Source organism: Vitis vinifera, chromosome 18 (assembly GCF_030704535.1).
Source record: "Vitis vinifera cultivar Pinot Noir 40024 chromosome 18, ASM3070453v1".
NCBI classification, from domain to species: domain Eukaryota; kingdom Viridiplantae; phylum Streptophyta; class Magnoliopsida; order Vitales; family Vitaceae; genus Vitis; species Vitis vinifera.
The window spans coordinates 15,787,367-15,807,517 of NC_081822.1; the positions used below are offsets into that span (position 1 = coordinate 15,787,367).

The 20,151-nt window shown below is 38.9% G+C and overlaps 1 protein-coding gene across 1 annotated transcript; it reads right to left on the reverse strand.

Annotated features, from left to right (window-relative positions):
* Positions 1 to 1,643: 1,643 nt before the first annotated feature.
* On the reverse strand, positions 1,644 to 13,039 carry LOC132253097 (uncharacterized; the record flags this gene model as incomplete). Its single annotated transcript, XM_059734490.1, has 6 exons — positions 1,644 to 2,176; positions 2,336 to 2,567; positions 5,885 to 6,057; positions 7,981 to 8,648; positions 8,784 to 8,925; positions 12,685 to 13,039. Coding segments are annotated over 6 exons (2,103 nt in total), but the record flags the coding sequence as incomplete, so codon positions are not given.
* Between the last annotated feature and the right edge of the window lie 7,112 nt (positions 13,040 to 20,151).

Sequence of the window (20,151 nt, forward strand, 5' to 3'; positions counted from 1 at the left end):
TACTTTACAAAATCATGCCGATCACTTCAAAAAATTTTAAGTGGCATGATGATCAAGCTCTCACATGGGACATTTAAGATATAAAACTCAAATTTCAGCAAGAGTAATAAACTACTTTACCTAATCACAATTCATAAAGAGAAGGCATTATGCAAATTGAAGCTTTAAAATCATTTCCACTTCAAAAGGACCAAACCTTACTCTTCCACTAAAATCTAAGTGTTACTTGATAGCTTTCGAATATAGTATGATGAACTAATCTCTCCCCCCAACCTAATTCTTTTTCAACACTTAGCAAACTGACCAAATTCAATAGGCTAAGAACACACCCTTTTGTTTCACAATTTTTTTTTCATTGTAGGAGTACAAGGCTTAAAGGTATTCTTTTCTAAATTGTCCATGTAACGGGGGTCCATCGATGACTCCCAACCAATTAAGGCTTAGGGCATCAAGCTTTAAGGATCTTTTAACCACTAGCTCCTCGGATTTTACCCCGGACTTTTGAGAATGAATTTCAATACCCAAGCACCTACAATATGTTAAACTCCACCTATTCACCCATGTACCGAGCATTGAGATCGGTGACTCCCAACCAATGAAGGCTTAGGGCACCAGGCTTTAAAGATTTTCACCATATACCCCTCAAACCTTGCTCGGGTTTCAAGGCAAGCAAACATTTTTCTTTCTTTCTCTTTTTTTTTTCAAAGGCTCATTGGCCTTTTATAAGGTGTCCTAACACTATTAAATGAGGTTAAAGGTACCAAGTCTAAATTTTCCTAAGTCAAGAAGGAAACAATTTTTCATCTTATAATCGAAACCTATTGTGCACAGTGTGTGAAAAGCTTAAAGTGGAAGAACTAAGCTTGAATTCAATAGAAGTTTCAACAATTCATCAACTTTAGTAAGCATAATATAAACTCTAAGTCAAGTGAAAAACAAAAATTCAATTTCTCTCATTTTAATTTGAGAACTTTTCCTTAATAACTATGGAGAGTAAAATAAAAACTTAAAAATTTTTAAAATTAAACAAAAATCAACTAAATTACCAAAATAGCTTAGCATTAACAACAAAAACTTCCTTCCTCAACTCTCCCCCCAACCAAGCTGAACATTGTCCTCAACGTGGCATGAGCGATTTGAAATTACAGGGAAGGAAGTGGTGCCTCCTGAATGATATCAAGTTCGAGTAGAATAGGAGAAACCACATGTTTCAAAAACAGTAAAAGATATGAGTAGAGGAAATAAAATAAAATAATACTAAGTATGCTCACAAATTGATAGATTTGTATTACTTCATGAAAGTACAATATAAAAGAGACCAAGTAATACAACTAATCCCAATATATGAAATATCAAAAGCATGGGATTACAAGTGCTACTATGGTAAGGAAAACATAAGGGAAATACATAAAGGAAATATATAAAGGAAACTATGTAAATGATCAGATAGAGGTTGGAGGATGATGTGGAGATGATGGCTCAACTACTTCTGCCTCTCCTGTAGTCGGCTCCTCAGAGGGCATAGTCTGCTCTACGAAAGGAGGGACTTGAGATGGCTCTGGTGGGATAGGAATGGCATGCTTAGGAGCTGATATAATACCCAGATGGTGCTGAATCTGCCTCAGGATGGCAGTATGCTAGGTCTAAGTGGCGATAATCTGCCCCTGATGAGCACGAAGAGCTGTCATCTGCTGAGTGAGGATGCTCTGAGAAGTGGCCAATGCCTGGAAAGTGTGGCATAGGCCTCTATACTCGGAAATGGGTATAGCAATCCTAGGCTCAGATGAAGGAGATGGCTCAGATGTAACTGGAATAACAGGGGGAGTCCGTGGTGTGGCAGGAGGAGCAGAGGGTGCAACCTCAGGTATAGGCTCTAGAGAGGCCACTGTAGGGGCAGGTGGTGTAATGTCAACTGGTATCTCAACCGGTTGTGGCTCTTCTGGCTGCTCTGCATGTGGAATCTCTAGATGCTCTGGTCCAACTAGGGCTCCCGGCTCTGCACCATATGCTGTCATACTCGTCCATTTTTCGAGAGTGAATATCTCTCGACAAATACGTCTACGCTCAAGCAGAGGGTCTGATGGGTATCCCAAGTGCTCCAAAATCTGGCATAGCAATCTAGGGAAGAGAAGTGGAATGGCATCCACTTTGAGCAGCTTCTTCCTATGGACCTTCTCTTCAAAGTACAGAAGAGTGTCCATAATGAGATGATGAGGGCCAAAGAAGAATCCCTCAGATATCCTGAACAATGCCTCTAGCAAAACTTCCCTCCTCTGCACCCAATGTTGAAGTAGAAAGATGTTATGGCACAGGAGTGCATCAATGAAGAACATGCTGGGGGGGAGCTCCTTCCTCAACAGATACTGGCGCGAGGATGCCTCTCTGGACAGAATGTGGACTATGTCACTCTGTGCAGGATGAGTCCAGACTTGAAAATCCTTTGGACGTGCTGACTCATAGGGAATACGGAGCGCCTCTGCTATGTGCCTGGCTCCCAGAATACCATGGTGTCCGTCTATGGTGAAGTGGATAACAGTAGGATCCCGAACCGTGTGTGTGGTCATGGACTGATAAAAGTCCAATGCGATACGGGGATAGAAAAAATCCCTAGGAGTTAGGAGGTGCTCCATATGGTACCTTTGCAGCAGATGGAAGGAATCCCTGAGCTTAGGTTGAAGTCTGAAAGTGGCTATGTCAAAACAGAGCTCGGAATGGAATAGTCTTGCCCTGTAATCCAAATTACCCTCAATGGGTGGTTGAGTGACCATTGGACGTCTGATAACCACCTTAGGAGTCATGCCTGAGAGAATCTGAGACTCTTTGGCTGGTGGCTGATTACTACTCAAAACATGTTATTTTGTAGCTTGTAATTAGCTCTTTTAAACACCCTTGAGTAGTAATTATTACCTTTTAACTCAATTGGCATGTTAGGGACCCTTGCAATCGTTTTTAATCAAATTGTGTTAAGTTTTGGTGTTTTTGATAGCTTTTTGCTCACCAAAGCAATTTAAGAATGAGGGAGAGCTGTATATAGTTCATGGAAAAGCTTTTGGAAGCTCAAATTCATGAAGAAACCAAGCTGTGGAGCCTCATAGTCCTTTGCCTTAGTCGTTCAAAGTATGCAAGGAAAAAGCAATGGAGAGAGGAAAACAGAGTAAGGAAAATATAGGACAGCAGCTACAGTATTCATTCGCACTTTTGGAGCAATTCCCGAAGTCCATTTTCTACATGCTATATACCATTTCAAAGCTCAGGAAGTCAAGAATCCAACGCTTCAAACCGTGTACGATTTGGAGCTGAAATGAGGAATCTATGGCCTTCGAAAGTCAACTGCATCAAGCTAAGGGACAATTTCGCACCTTGCGAATTTGGAACTTCAACGTGCGAAATTTAAAGTGGATGGCAGCTGTGTAGTCATGGTGAAGCCTAGCATTCGAAGTTGATTTTACAACTTGCAAACTTGGATCTCAACGTGCGAAAGTGGATTCTAAGTTGCAAAATCAACTTGCAAAATTTTCGCAAATCACCATGCAACGTGTGAAACTGGGATATTTGTGCCGACTCTTTTTCTTCTGATATTTTTGTGTCTAAATTTCCATTTTCTCCTTGTATTCAGCCACTCGTGTAATTCCTTAGCTAGGAAGTATCTAAGAAAGGGTAAATTACCTTCCTATATAAACTCTCTTGTAAACACTAAAAAAAGGACTCTCGGGGAGCTTTTTCCAAGAGACCAACTTATGTATATTTTATACTTAGTGAAATACAGAGATCTCTTTTACTTTCTTTTTCTCTCTACTATTTTCTTTTTCTTGGAATCCAAACAACCTCTGAGGATGTTTTCCCAGAAGATGAGAGGCTAAACTTTTGGTTTCTTGGAGTGAAGGAAGCTAGGTGAAAAGTCCAGATGCTAAAATGGAAAACTCTCGTGCATTAAATACAGGTAGTTGGAGTTCATAAATGGCTTTTAAATCTAAAGTTTTGCTTTAAATCCCTTAGAATCACTTTGAATGGCCAATACATGGTAAGCTTTAGGTCTCTGTGGATACTTATTGCTAGATCCACATCAGACCATTAGTTATCATGTACGAGCCATTGGAAAGTGGTTCAAGGTGAAGACCCATAGTGTCTAAAGCCATTAATGGAACTTAACTACCGCTTCTATTGACTTTTTATGGATTAAATCTTCATTGTTAAACCTATACCGGTTCGGGAAACAACCATCCTTTATGTTGTTGTCCCTAATACGAGGAAAAAAATCCAGAATTTCCCACTTTGCATTCTGAACTTGATCCTAGCAACCTCTAGCTCCGGGAGACTTTCTTTCTTTCATTTCTACCTAGTTCTATATTAGTTTAGTTCCAAACACCACTTTCAAGACAAATTTTATTTTCTTTTAAACTTTAAGTTTTTGACAAAGGAAATCATCAGACTCAATTTCTAATCTTGAGTCTATCACTGGTAGAGTGAAAACCCATCCCTGAGTTCGACCCTAGAGCTGCTATACTATAGTAGCTTTGCTACGCCAGTATAAGGTCATAGGATTTATAAATATTTTTTATTAAAATACTCAACTGGGCACGAATCAGTGGTTGAGGCTTTTTGACAGGTGTTTGAGATGGCTGAGGCTCTGATTCAGGCTCTAAAGACGGCTCTGTTAAATCAATTGGCTCTGATACCTTGGCTTTCTTCTTTGGGGGACCGCTACATGACTTTTTGGCTTTCGAAGAGCTCGCCCCGGCCATGGTGAGTGACCTCCTTGTCTGATAGCGCCTCGAATGAGGACTCATGGGTGCGTCCTCAACCGGAGGTGGGACAACCAGTGGTCGCGGAGGCTCGGGAATGGCAGCTTGGATAGGGCTCTCTCTTAGGATTCTTAGGCGAGTTGATGGGGGAGAGGACTTAGCTCCTCGAGTTTTGGCATGGCTATCTCAGGGAAGGTGGCCGGAGGTGCGCGCGGCTTAGCTCAGGCAGAGGGGGGTCAGACGGAAGGTTGCTCTGGTTTGGCTCCTCTTTGGCACCTATTTGAAGTTCAAATGACCGGTTAAAAACGAAATATGGAATTTATAACGTTTAAAAGGATGCCAAGGGATGGTTTTTATTTTCACAGCAGATGATCGATTTCGCGGCAAGGGGTCAATTTCGCAGCGGAGAGGCATTTTTGCAGCCCATTTCGCAGCTGTGAAATGGCACTCGTGTGCCAACGGGAGGTTTCGTAGCTGTGAAACCACCTGCGAAATGAGGGTGTGGCTGCGAAAATGGGAGTTTTTAGGCGTGGAGGATTTCGTAGAGCATTTCGCAGCTGCGAAATTGAGGGGGAGGGGCTACGAAATGGCACTCATGTGCCAAGAGGGTGTTTTGCAGCTGTGAAAATTTTCGTAGAGGGGGGTATGGGGCTGTGAAATCACTTCGCAACCATGGGGTGATTTCACAGCGGCTTCTTGGGGCTGCAAAATTATTTTGCATCCAAGGGCCATTTTTGCAGGAGCCCTTTTTAGGCTGCGAAATCTCGCAGACCATGAATTTTTCCTTGCTTTTGAGCTCCTCTTAATTCCTAGAGACCTTCCTTCAATTTCTTTGCAATTCCTCCTAAATTAGATCATTCGAAAATATTAAGTTACATACAAATATTACAATTTAAGACCAAAATTAAAATAAAAATAATCACAAAAGCTTTTAAATTAACAAAATTAAACAAAAATATGGACTTTGGTGAAACCAAGTCCATCTAACCCTTTTCTGATTAGGCTCTCTATGGCTCAAGGAGGTTGATTTCCTCATTTTCTTGCTTGAATGGCTCAATGAATGGCTTGAGACGATGGCCATTGCCTTTAAAAGTGTCTGTGCTATTGGAATTCAGTAATTCCACCACTCTATTGGGACACACTTGGTGAATAATGAAAGGACCTATCCACCTTGATTTGAGCTTCCTAGGAAAGATATGTAGCCTTGAGTCATAGAGTAAGACTTTTTGTCCTTTCCGAAATTCTTTGTTGGAGATTAATTGATCATGCCACCTCTTCATCCTCTGTTTTGCAACTTTGGAATTGATGTAAGCATTGATTCGTTCCCAATTGGTGTCTCAGCTGATTCATGTCCTCTCAATGGTCCCTGACAGTGGTACCATTTGATTCGTGTCCAGCTGGTGTCCCTTGATTGTGGTCCTCAGGGAGTAATCAACAAAATTTATAACCTATTACACCATGTACTAGGATAGCCTTAGCTAGCATAGCATAGTGGCTCTAGGGTCGTTCACTGAGATGGGTTTTCACTCTACAATTGATATTAATTCAAAGTTGAATTGGTGCCTTTTCATTTCAAGGTTAGCTTTAAAAGAAAACATAAAGATGTTTAAATGAAAAAGGTTTGGTTTTAAACTAACCAAAAATAGTAACTGATTTTACTTACAAAGAAAAGTGTTTCTTGGAGTTTAGATCACTAGGTTCAGGTTCCTCATACAAAAAGGAGAGTTCCGGTCACTTGTTTCTTTTCCTCGCATTAGAGAATTAACTTATAGTTAATTCTCTAACCGGTGTGGTACAGATGCTTCCCTTTAATGGGTTCAAACACTAAATCCCTCTCACTGATGCAACTTGCAATGGCTCGTGCCTCTCGCCTAGGATTTGCCATTCAAGGTGATCTTTAACCTTGGATTCCCTTCACAAGCTCGCAAGAGATAACTAATGGATGTCTCCTTGGAGTCCAAAAGCTTACCAAGTGTTGGCTATTCTAGAAAATCCTACCTTCAAACCACCTCCCAAAGGCTCGCAAGAGATAAACAAGTGCATCTCAATGGATGGAGATCACTTGCCTTATCAAGTGTTGGCCCAGGTGAGTTAAAGGCATTTTAAGTTAACTAAAAAGATAAAAACCATTAACGGGTCATACTTTCTCTTCATTAAAAACTAAAACAACAAAACTTCCAATTTATGCATGAAGAAACTTACCCGGCTTTCTTCACTCCAAGAGACGAAGAGCCTAGCCGCTCATCCTCTGAGGAAAAATCCTCAGAGTTTGGTTGGCTAGAAATAAAAAGAACGAGAAAACAAAAATATGACGAAGAAACAGAGCAAGTGCTCTGTTCGTCGATTCCATATCTATCTTTCTTAAAGAAAATTACAAACTATATATAAGAGGTTATTCACCCTTTTGTTCTTACTTAACGACTAAGGAATCCTATGATAGGTGGGTTACAAGGAGAATTTGGGGATTTAGACATCAAATATCTAAAGCAAAATATCTCAAAAAGTCGGTCGGAAATATCAGGAAGCTTCAGGAGAAATTCCGCTGCACTATGCAAAATTAGCTGTCGGGGGAATCTAAATTGTCGGCCGCGGATGCTCTCCGGGTAAGCGCTATCAAAGGATCCGAATATGTCTGACCGGACAGAATTCCGAATGTAAGGTATCCGGAGAAGGTGAAACGTCCTCCTCTCCCATCTGGTTGTGCGATATCCAGATAAGGTGAAATGTCGGCGGACGAAATTCCTGATGTTAAATATCCGGAGAAGGTGGAAATTCAGCCAGATAGAATTCCTCCCCGGGCGGAATGAGCTATGTCGTGCGTCGCTATCCGGAGCAACTCCATCCGGATTCGCCAAGAGGACATGCGCCGCCATGCTATCCGGAGCAACTCCATCCGGACGATAGCATATCCTATCTGGATATGTTGTCCGGATGGAAAACATTGACTAAAGTGAGCAAGCCTTACTACAACTCACGTTCCGCCGCCCTCAGATGGTGTGTCCGGACACCCTGTCCGAACACCTTTGCTATGGATTCCAAAGAACTCTCCTCAATCTCGAATTGCTTTGGTGATCAAAAAGCTATCAAAACACCAAAACTTAACACAATTTGATTAGAATTGATTGCAAGGGTCCTTAATATGTTAATTGGGTTAAAAGGTGATAACTACTACTCAAAAGCGTTTAAAAGAGTTAACTACAAGCTATCAAATAGCACTTTTTGAGTAGTAATCAAGCATCATTTCTTAATTCCTCCATCTCATTAAGGTCTAAGCAGCTCTTTGCCCCGGCCCTGATCAAGTCCATGTTTAACTTCTTGATTGCCCACCAAGCCTTATATTCAACTTCCACGGGGAGATGGCATGCTTTTCCATAGACTAGGCGATAGGGAGACATGCTAAGAATAGTCTTGTAAGCTGTTCTATATGCCCATAGTGAATCATGAAGCTTAATAGACCAATCTCTTTTGCTCGTGATCACCACCTTCATCAATATGTTCTTGATTTCCCTGTTGGCTAACTCAACTTGCCCGGAAGTCTGAGGAAGATAAGGTGTGGCTACCTTATGCTTCACTCCATACTTGGCTAATAGGGTTTCAAAAGGTTTGTTGCAAAAATGAGTACCTCCATCACTGATAATGGCCTTGGGCACCACAAATCTTGAGAAGATATTCTCCTTAAGAAACTTGAGAACCACCCTGTGATCATTGTGTTTACAGGAGATTGCCTCAACCCATTTAGAAACATAGTCCACCCCCACAAAGATATAAGAGTTACCAAAAGACATTGGGAAAGGTCCCATGAAGTCAATGCCCCAAACATCAAAGAGATCAACTATTAGAACGGGGTTCATGGGCATTTGATTTCTTTTTGTAAGCTTCCCGAGCCTTTGGCATCTATCACAACTCCTACACATGATGTGGGCATCTTTGAAAAGTAATGGCCAACAAAACCCTGATTGCAACACCTTCATGACCGTTTTCTGAGAGGCAAAGTGGCCTCCACATGCATTCTCATGGCAATGGTTGAGGATTCCTTGTTCCTCTTCTTCAGGGACACACTTCCTTATTATTTGGTCTGCACAATACTTGAAAAGGAAAGGCTCTTCCCAATAATAAGCATGAATCTTTGCAAAGAAGTGCTTTTTATCTTGTGCTTTCCACTCACTTGGAACTTCACCAGTAACTAAATAGTTAGCAATATGAGCATACTAAGGAGTTTTTTGCTAGCAACATAAGTGATTCCTCAGGAAATTCATCATTAATAGGTAAGACATGGGAATTGTGTGCTATAGCCAACCTTGAAAGGTGGTCAGCTACCACATTCTCCACTCCTTTCTTCTCTCTGATTTGGAGATCGAACTCTTATAGTAAAAGAATCCATCTAATCAACCTTGCTTTTGCATCTTGCTTTGTCAATAAATACTTCAAGGCTGAATGGTCAGTGAAAACAATGATGAAAGACCCTACTAGATAAGCACGAAACTTGTCTAAGGCAAACACCACAGCTAGCAATTCTTTCTCTGTAGTTGTGTAGTTCCTTTGAGTTTCGTTCAATGTCTTGCTTGCATAGTAGATCACATAGGGCTTTCCATCTTCTCTTTGGACAAGCACAGCTCCTATTGCAAAGTCACTGGCATCACACATTACTTCAAAGGGTAGTTGCCAGTTAGGAGCCCTCACTATTGGAGCAGTTGTCAAAAATTGCTTCAATTGATCAAAACTCTTTTGACATCTTTCATCCCATATAAACTTAGCATCCTTAGCCAAAAGTTCACAAAGAGGCTTTGAAAGCTTAGAGAAGTCTTTTATAAACCTCCTATAGAACCCTGCATTGCCAAGAAATTGCCTTACTCCTTTCACAATTGTTGGGGATGGCAATTTGACAATAAGTTCCACCTTTGCTTTATCAACTCCAATGCCTTTCTCGGAGATGATATAGCCAAGGACAATTCCTTGATGTACCATAAAGTGGCATTTCTCCCAGTTGAGCACCAAGTCCTTTTCAATGCATCTGTGAAGAACCGCTTCCAAGTTGACTAGGCATTCTTTAAATGTACCTCCATATATGGTGATGTCATCCATGAAAACCTCCATAATTCGCTCCACCATATCACTGAAGATACTAAGCATACATCTTTGGAATGTTGCAGGTGCATTGCATAAACCAAAAGGCATTCTTCTGTAGGCATATGTTCCAAATGGACATGTGAAAGTGGTCTTCTCCTGATCTTCAACATTAATTTCAATTTGAAAATACCCGGAGTACCCGTCCAAGAAACAATAAAAATGATGGCCAGAGACTCTCTCCAACACTTGATCAATAAATGGCAATGGAAAATGATATTTCCTTGTCACATCATTCAATTTTCTATAATCAATACACACCCTCCAACCTGAAGTGAGGCGTGTAGCAATTTCTTCCCCTTTTTCATTTTGAACCACAGTAATCCTTGACTTCTTTGGTACCACTTGAGTAGGACTTACCCAAGGACTATCAGATGTGGGATAGATAATACCTGCTTGAAGTAGCTTCAACACCTCAGCTCGCACCACCTCTTGTAAATGAGGATTCAATATTCTTTGAGGTTGACGAATTGGTTTAGCTTCTTCCTCCATGTATATATGATGCGTGCAAACCAAAGAACTGATGCCTTTCAGGTCAGATATTTGCCATCCTATTGCTTTCTTGCACCTCTTGAGAACTTCAAGTAGAGAAATCTCCTGATGATTAGTAAGAGATGAAGATATAACAACATGCATTGTTTATTTTCTTCCAGGTATGTGTATTTCAACTCCATGGGCAAAGGCTTCAAATTGAGCTTTGGGGTCTCTTCTTTAGCAGCTTCTTGTGCCTCCTCTTTATTGAACAAAGGTAGAATCTCTTCTCTCCTCCTCCAACTTTGTAGAGTAGTGATGCGACTCATGGTAGCTTAGCTTTAAAGGCGTATCAATAAAATTTATACCTTAAATACTATTACTAAAGTAGCCAAGCTACTATAGCATAGTGGTTCTAGGATCGTTCACTGGGAAGGGTTTTCGCAAACACTAGTGATATTCAAATTATGAAAATAGGTGATTTTCTTATGGATGTTAGCTTTAAAAGAAGATGTAAATGTTTTAGAAAGATTTAAACTAATCTAAGCTAACATTAAAGACTAAAATGAAAGGGTGTAAAAACAAGTTTCTCAAAGATAGGATAGCTATGCTCTGGCTCTTATGCAAATTGGAAATCTCAGGATAGGCTCCTCGCGTTGGGGTTGCAACTATGGTGATGCTTGCTTCTCGAACCGGTATGGATTTAGCAAATCAAGTTTTAATCCTTTAAAATGGCAAAACAGATGGTAGTGAATTTCATCAATGGTTATTCACCTTAGACTTCCTTTGAATGGCTCGTAAGAGATAACTAATGGTCTAAAGCCAAAAGCTTACCAAATATTGGCAACTCAAAGTCATTCCAGGTGATAAACTCACCTTTCAATGGCCATTGAAATTGGTTCTAACGGATTAATGCAAAACTTGGAATTGAAAATCTCACCTTCCAATAGTTCGTAGGAGATAACTAATGGATAGAAATCCAAAATCTTATCAAGTATTGGCCGTTGGATGTTGTCTAGAGGAAATAAAAACCAAACTTTACATTAATGAACCATTAATGAAAAACGACTACCTTACCTTCCAGGTGCGAGAAATTTCCATGGGATTGCATCCAAGCCATCACATAACATCCATACTGTGAGAAACTAAAAGTTTTAGCCAATCATCCTCTAAGGAAAAGCCCTCAGAGGCTGTTTGGCTACTAAGAAAATAGAAATGGGGAAGAACGGGAGAAGAGAGAAAAACAGAGCTTTATATATTTCTAAGTTAATGTACAGAGGATCGATCCCCCAATATATTTTGGAGGCGTTGTGCACCTCTATATATAGCAAAATTACAAGATAAAGCCTTATGTCGGTTGAATACAAGGTTACAAAAGGAATTTACACGAGAAAATATCAAGCTAAAAATATCTGGGAAGTCGGTGGTGCGTGCGTGGAGAAACAGAGGAAATTTGGCAAGGTAAAAGGTTACTTGCGAAATTTTGGCAAGGTGAATTACTCATGATGCGAAGTGCCATATTTTCGCATCATGAGTAAATTCACCTTGCCAAATTTGGCAAGGTGCATTTTCTCCTTGCGAAAATTGCATTTTGGCAAAGTACTTTGCCTTGCCTTACGAAATGGTTATCCCTTTGTTTGTGCTCGTGTTTCCACTTGAAATTTAAGCCTGTAAACTTCCAAAATCCTTGCTTTAACTTGTCCAAGTAACTCCTCCATCATTTGGCATGCTTGAATTGATTCATAAGCTAATAAAAACATGTAAACTTGCCACAAAATGGTTAAAACCAATTACTAAGGACCTTAATGAATTAATTGGGTTAAATGAATATGATTACTACTCAAAGATGCTTAAAACCATTATAATTAGGTCTACAAAATAGCACTTTTTGGTAGTAATCAAGTAGCAAGCACATCAGAGGGTTCAGGCAACCCTTCTTCAAGATCCCCAAGACTTTCATTCAACTTGTCTTGCAGATTCTGATTACAGTGCTCCTCCACTAGAGTGTCAATAATGCATACCTCTTCTGGACCTTCTTCTTCTTCCGGAGTGATTAGCTTTTTGGACATATAAAAGATATTGAGCTCAAGTGTCATAAAGCCAAAAGTGAGTTGCATAAGTCCATTCCTACAATTGATGATTGCATTTGAGGTAGCAAGAAATGGCCTTCCAAGGATGATAGGAACATAATTAGATTCCTTGACAAGGGGGTCCGTATCAAGAACAACAAAATCTACTGGATAGTAGAAGTTATCAACTTGAACTAGGACATCTTCAATTATCCCCCTTGGAATTTTCACTGATCTATCAGCTAGATATAGCGTGATTGATGTTGGCTTCAATTCACCAAGTCCCAATTGCTTGTAGACAGAGTATGGTAGCAAATTCACACTTGCTCCCAAGTCTAACAAAGCTTTCTCCACTACCTTTCCTCCAATCATGACTGAAATGGTAGGACATCCCGGATCTTTGTACTTCAAAGGAGACTTGCATTGTATGATAACACTTACTTGCTCAGTCAAGAAGGCTTTCTTATTCACATTCAACCCTCTTTTGATAGTACACAAGTCCTTTAGGAATTTTTCATATGTTGGAACTTGTTTAATCATATCCAGCAATGGAATATTGACTTTCACTTGTCTCAATACTTCAAGGATTTCTGATGCATTTCTGATCCCCTTTTTCCCATGCAAAGCTTGAGGAAAAGGTGGAGATGTGTGTTTCTTCAGCATTTCTTCCTTAATAAGCACTTTCTCCGAATTTGCATTCACTGTTGAATCATGGTCCTCTTTCCCTTCACTGATATCTTTCTTCTTTCTTTTGATTTCCTTCCTCTTCTTTGTCTCTTCTTCCTCTTCAACATGTGGCTTGGGTGTTGGCAACTCAACCTTTTTACCACTCCTTAGAGTGATCAAGGCTTTAACATCTCTCACCTGTGAGGATTCTCCCTCATGAGTTTCCACTTCATGGATACCCTTGGGGTTTTGGTGAGGTTGAGAAGGAAATCTACCCTTCTCTTGCACTGTGTTCAGGTTAGTGAGCCTTGAGATTGAGTATTGGAGATTATCTATCTTCTGAGATAAGTCATTTTGCATCCCATCCATCCTTTTATTCAATGTATTCTCTACACTGTCAATTCTTTGACTGAGTTGAGCATTGATGGATTTTTGGTCTCCAACAAAATCTCCCATAACCTTGCTGAGATTCACTATTGCTTGTTCAAGACTTGAAGCTTGTTGAGATGCTTGAGTTGGCTGTTGGTACTGAGGTGCTCTTGGCTTCCATGAAAAATTTGGATGGTTTCTCCAACTTGAGTTGTAAGTATTTCCATACGAAGCATTGTTATTGGGCTTGAATTGTCCAATGACATTTGCTTGATCTCCAAACATTTCCCTAGTAGATGGAATTGTAGGGCACTCCTCCACCAAGTGTTCATAAGATTGACAAATAGGACATGGCTTTACTTGCACTGGTGTTTCAGCAACAGCTTGCACTTCATGCATCTTTTTCAGTTCTAGCTCCTCCAATCTTCTTGTCATAGTTGCAAATTTTGCTTTCATATCAACATCTTCATTCAAGGTGTACATCCCAGCCTTAGCATTGAAAGCATTCAGTTGAGACTTCATTTTCCCCACTTCTCCTTTGTTCGGTTCATCCCATCCGCTTGAAACTTTAGCTACATAACTCAAGAAATCCATAGCCTCCTCTGGATTCTTACTCATGAAATCTCCTCCACACATTGTCTCGAGGAGTTGCTTCATTGAGGAAGACATCCCATCATAGAAATAACTTACCAACAGCCATGTATCAAAACCATGGTGAGGACAAGAATTTATGGCTTCCATGTATCTTTCCCAACACTCATAGAATTTCACATTCTCTTTAGTTGAGAAGTTCGAAATTTGCCTTTTCAAGCCATTTGTTCTATGAGTAGGAAAAAACTTCTTAAGGAATTCAGCCTGTAAATCAGTCCAAGTACGGATACTCCTTGGCCTTAAAGAATTAAGCCAAATCTTAGCCTTATCCTTTAAAGTAAAAGGAAATATCTTAAGCCTCAGCAAGTCGATTGAAGCTCCTCCTTCTTGGAATGTATTACGAATATCTTCAAATTCCTTGATATGTGCATAGGGATTCTCACTTTCCATCCCATGGAAAGTTGGTAGAAGTGGTACAATATGTGGTCTGATCACTAGCTGCTCTGTAGGGGGCACTATACATGATGGTGCACTCATACGAGGTGGATGCATGCGGTCCCTCATTGATCTGAATTCATTGGGATTGTCTTGATGACCATGGTGACTATGCTGATCTTCAGGGGTAGCTTCCATGATATTCAAGCTCAATTCCAATTCCTTGATATGAGGTGTTTCACATTTAACAAGCCTTCCTCCACTGTCTCGTATCCAATTTGGCATACACAACTAGTATCAACTGTAACAAAAACAAAAACAAAAACAAAAGAAAACAAGACTACAACAAGATTAAAATTAACTAAAACTGAATTAAAAGATATGTTAGAGTATGAACAAGTAAAAGAAACAATTAAAAGAGTTAGTAAAATGAAAGAAAAATCACCAAACTTGTGATGAAAATCACAAGTACTCTGAAATAATATCACTGTGAAGTTGGCACCTTCCCCGGCAGCGGCGCCATTTGATTCGTTCCCAATTGCTGTATCAGTTGATTCATGTCCTCTCAATGGTTCCCGACAATGGCGCCATTTGATTTCGTTCCCAATTGGTGTACCTTGAGTTTGGTCCTCAGACAGGAGTAATGAACAAAATTTATAACCTATATCACCATGCACTAGGATAGCCTTAGCTAATATAGCATAGTGGCTCTAGGATCGTTCACTGGGAAGGGTTTTCAACTTACAACTGATACCAATTCAAAGCTGAATTGGTGCTTTTTCATTTCAAGGTTAGCTTAAGAAGAAAACATAAACTTTGGTTGAAAAAGGATTTGTTTTAAGCTAACTAAAAAGAAAGTAATGGGAATTACTTATGAAGAAAAGCGTTCCTTGGAGTTTTAGGTTCACTGGGGTCAGGCTCCTCATGCAAAAACAGAGCTTCGGTCACTTGAATCTTTTCCTCGCATTAGAGAATTAACATATAGTTAATTCTCTAACCGGTGTTGTATAGATATTTCCCTTTAATGGATTTCAGCACTAATTCCCTCTCACTGATGCAACTTGCAATGACTCGTACCTCTCACCTAACATTTACCATTCAAGGTGATCATTAACCTTGGACTTCCCTTCTCAAGCTCGCAAGAGATAACTAATGGATGTCTCCTTAGAGTCCAAAAGCTTACCAAGTGTTGGCAATTCTAGAAAATCCTACCTTCAAGTCACCTCTCAAAAGTTAGCAAGAGGTAAACTAGTGCATCTTAATGGACGGAGATCACTTGCCTTACCAAGTGTTGGCCCAAGTGAATTGAAGGCGTTTTAAGTTAAATAAAAACATAGAAATCATTAACAGGTCACATTTTTTCTTCATTAACAGTTGAAACAACAAAACTACCAATTCTTGCATTTGGGGCCTTACCCGGCTACCTTAGCTCCAAGGAACTAAAATCCTAGCCACTCATTCTCTGAGGAAACATCGTCAGAGCTTGTTTGGCTAGTAAGAAAAAATAAATACAATACAATCAAATTGAGTAGGTAAGGCAAAGCAAAGCTCTGTATTTTTACTTCCTTCAAAACTATACAAAAAGTTGTCTCTGAGAACAAGCTCCCGAGATATCTCTGTGTAATGAAAATTGAAAAACAATATATAAAAGGTTATTCACCCTTTGTTCTTGCTTAATAGCTAAGGAATCCTATGATTGGTGGGTTACAAGGAGAAAATGGGGATTTAGACATCAAATATCTGAAGAAAAAGATCTAAAAATGTCAGTCGTAAATATCTGGAAGCACTCAGGAGAATTTTGCAGGCGTGCAAGATGGCTACGAAATTTTGCAAGCTGAAGGACACCATTTCGCAGCCAAAGGCTGATTTCGCAGCTAAAGGCTGATTTCGTAGCCTGCGAAATTGACCTTCAGCTTGGTGTGATCGGCTTGCTCTAACTTCTTCATTTCAACTCCGAATCGTTCACCGTTTGAAGCACTAGATTACTAACTTCCCGAGCTTCGAAATGACATATAGTATGCACGAAATGAGCTCCAGGAAGTGTTCCAAAAGTGTTCAACAGTTGCTATCCTCTTGAATTCTTCATGTTAGATTTCTCTCTTTGCTTTCCCTCCTTGCATTCATGATTTTCTTTTGGCAAAGCATTATAAATCTTCAAAGCTTTGGTTCTTCATGTTAATGAGCTTTTAATTGCTTTGCCATGGATTCCATAGAACTCTCCTCAATCTTGGATTGCTTTGGTGATCAAATTACTATCAAAAGCACCAAAACTTACACAATTTAATTAGAAACGATTCCAAAGGTACTTAATATGCTAATTGAGTTAAAAGGTAATAACTACTACTCAAAAGTGTTTAAAAGAGTTAATTACAAGCTACAAAATAACACTTTTTGAGTAGTAATCAATCCTTGAGTTATAGATCCTCCTATTATGTGTTCAATTGACATATCGTAGCTCTTAAAGAGCTTATGCCAAGTTCCACTTAAGGAGTTACTATGGCCATAGTTTCCATGAATATACCTGATTCGTCCCCAATTGGTGTACCTTTGATTCAGTCCTCAGATGGGAGTTATCAACAAAATTTATAAACCTAATTCAGCATATACTAAGGTAGCATAGCTAGCATAACATAGTGGTTTTAGGATCGTCCACAGGGATGAGTTTTCATTTCACACATGATATTAGTTTAAAGAATTGGATTGGTACCTTTTCTTTTATAAGTTAGCTTTAAAAGAAAACATAATCTTTGGTTGAAAAAGGTTGGTTTTAAGCTAACAAAAATAGTAACTGATTTTAATTACAAAGAAAAGGTTTATTGGAGTTTCAGGTCACTAGGTTCAGGTTCCTTATATAAAAGGGGAGATTCCAGATCTTTTCCTCGCATTGGGGATTTAACCTATAGCTATCCTCCCAACTGGTGTGTTATAGTTGTTTCTCTCTAATGGTTTCAATGCTAAATCCCTCTCACTGATGCATCTTGCAATGGCTTGTACCTCTCACCTAGCATTTTCCATTCAAGGTGATCCTTAACCTTGGATTACCCTTCAAAAGCTCGTAGGAGATAACTAATGGATGTCTCCAGGGAGTCCAAAACCTTACCAAGTGTTGGCTATCCTAGGTAATCCTACCTTTAAACCACCTTCCAGAGGCTCGCAAGAGATAACTAATGGATCTCTATGGATTGAGTCCGAAAAGCTTACCAAGTGTTGGCCCAGGTGATTATAAGGGATTTTAAGTTAACTAAAAATATAAAAACCATTAACAAGTCACAACCTTCTTCCATTAAAAACTGAAACAAGGAAAACTCCCACTTTTGTATTCGGGTCCCTTACCTAGCTTCCTTCCGTCCAAGAAACAAAAAGTCTAGCCACTCATCCTCTGGGAAAACATCCTCAGAGGTTGTTTGGCTAGAAAGAAAATACAATCAAAGTGAGTAGGTAAGGCAGAGCAAAGCTCTGTATATTTCTTACTAAAAAATGTACAAGTGATCACCAAGAATGTCTTCCGAGATTGTGTGATAGATATTACAAAAAGAGATATGTTAAGACATATATAGAGAGATATTTTTAACCCCTCCATTAGATATCTTAAATATCTAAAAAGATCTTTAACTTATTACAAGGAGAGAATAGATAATTACACAAAATATCTTGAGGTAAAAATCTAACAGAGTCGATGCAGAAATATCTAAAGATTACATGAAGATTTCGCAAGTCAGATATGGAGTTGCTAAAATTTCGCAAGGCTGAAAAGGAGTTGCGAAATTTTCTTCTGGCTTGCGAAAATTCCACAAGAGTTAAAAGGGTTGCGAAATTTCCTTCTGTCTTGCGAAAATTTTGCAAGAGTGAAAAGAGATTGCGAAATTTCCTTCTGGCTTGGGAAAATTTCGCATGGGGTTGCGAAATTCTTCAGTGTTAGATTCTTTCTCTGATTCTCTTCCTTGCACACTTGATTGATTTGGAAAAGGCTTTGAAGCTCTCCAAAACTTGGATTCTTCATGTAATTTAGCTTCAATCTTGCTTTGCCATGGATTATACCAAGCTCTCCCTCATTCTTAGCTTGTTTTAATGATTAAAAAGCTATCAAAAACATCAAAACTTGCCAAAAACTGATTAGTAACACTTGCAATGGTCCTTAATGTGCCAATTGAGTTAAAATGTATTAATTACTACTCAAAAATGTTTAAAAGAGTTTATAAGAAGTTATAAAATAGCACTTTTTGAGTAGTAATCACTTCCCCCAACAGACATATTGCTAGTCCCTTAGCAATAAAGGAGAGAAAAACAAAAATAAGACAGTAAAATAATTTACAAATTCATGCTGATCACTCCAAAAAATCATAAGTGGCATGATTGTAAAGTATACTCTCACATGGAATATTAAAGAAACAAAGCCCATCCATCAACAAGAGGATATAAAAAATCTTACCTGATCATAATTCATAAAGAGTAGGCATTATGCAAATTTAAGCATCAAAAGAATTTCCACTCCTAAAGGTCTAACCCTTACTCTTTCACAAAAATCTATGTGTCAAGCTTATTAGTTTCCAAATATAGTACTCTGAACTAATCTCTCCCTCCAACCTAGTTCTTTTTCAGTCTTAAGCAAACTGACCACTTCCAATATGCTAAGAACGCACCTCTTTTATTTCACAATTTTTTTCTTGTAGGTGTGCAATGCTTAAGGTATTGTTTTCTAAAGTGTCCATGTAACGGGGGTCCATCAATGACTCCCAACCAATCAAGGTTTAAGGCATCAAGCTTTAAGGATCTTTCGATCACTAACTCCTCAGATTTTACCCCGGACTTTTGTGCATGAAATTTAATACCCAAGCACCTACAATATGTTAAACTCCACCTATTCACCCTTGTAACGAGCATTGAGGTCAGTGACTCCCAACCAATCAAGGTTTAGGGCACCGGATTTTAAAGATTTTCACCATATACCCCTCGGACCTTGCTTGGGTTTCAAGGCAAGTGTAACACTTTATTATTTTTTCATTATTTTTTTCAAAGGCTCATTGGTCTTTTATAAGGTATCCTAACACTATTAAAACGAGGTCGAAGGTACCAAGTCTAAATTTTCCTAAGTTCAGGGGTGAGATAGTTTTTCATCTTATAAACGGAACCTAAAGTACACAGTGTGTGGTAAGATTAAAGTGGAAGAAATAAGGTTGAATTCAATAGGAGTTTCAATAATTCATCAACATTAATAAGCATAATACAAACTCTAATATTTAAGTAGAAAGATAAGAATTCAATTTCTCCCATTTCGTTTTGAGAATTTTTCCTTAATAACCATAGAGAGTAGAGTAAAAACTTTTAAAATGAAGTAAAAAATTTAAAATTAAGCAAAAAGTACTATTTTAACAAAATAACTTAGCATTATTAACAAAACTTCCTTCCTTTACTCTCCCACCAACCAAGATCAACGTTGTCCTCAATGTGTTAAGATCGATTGAAATATAGGGATGAAGTGGTACCTTCTAAGTGGCATGGAGTCTGAGTCGTATAAGAGAAACCACATGATTCAAAAAACAAAAGATTAATGAGTAAAGGAGATAGAAAAGAAAATGCCAAGTATAAACAAAAATGATATGTATATATTACTCTGAGAAAGTACAATGAGATGATCATGTAATACATCTAATCCTAGAATATAAAATATCAACACAAGTAATAAT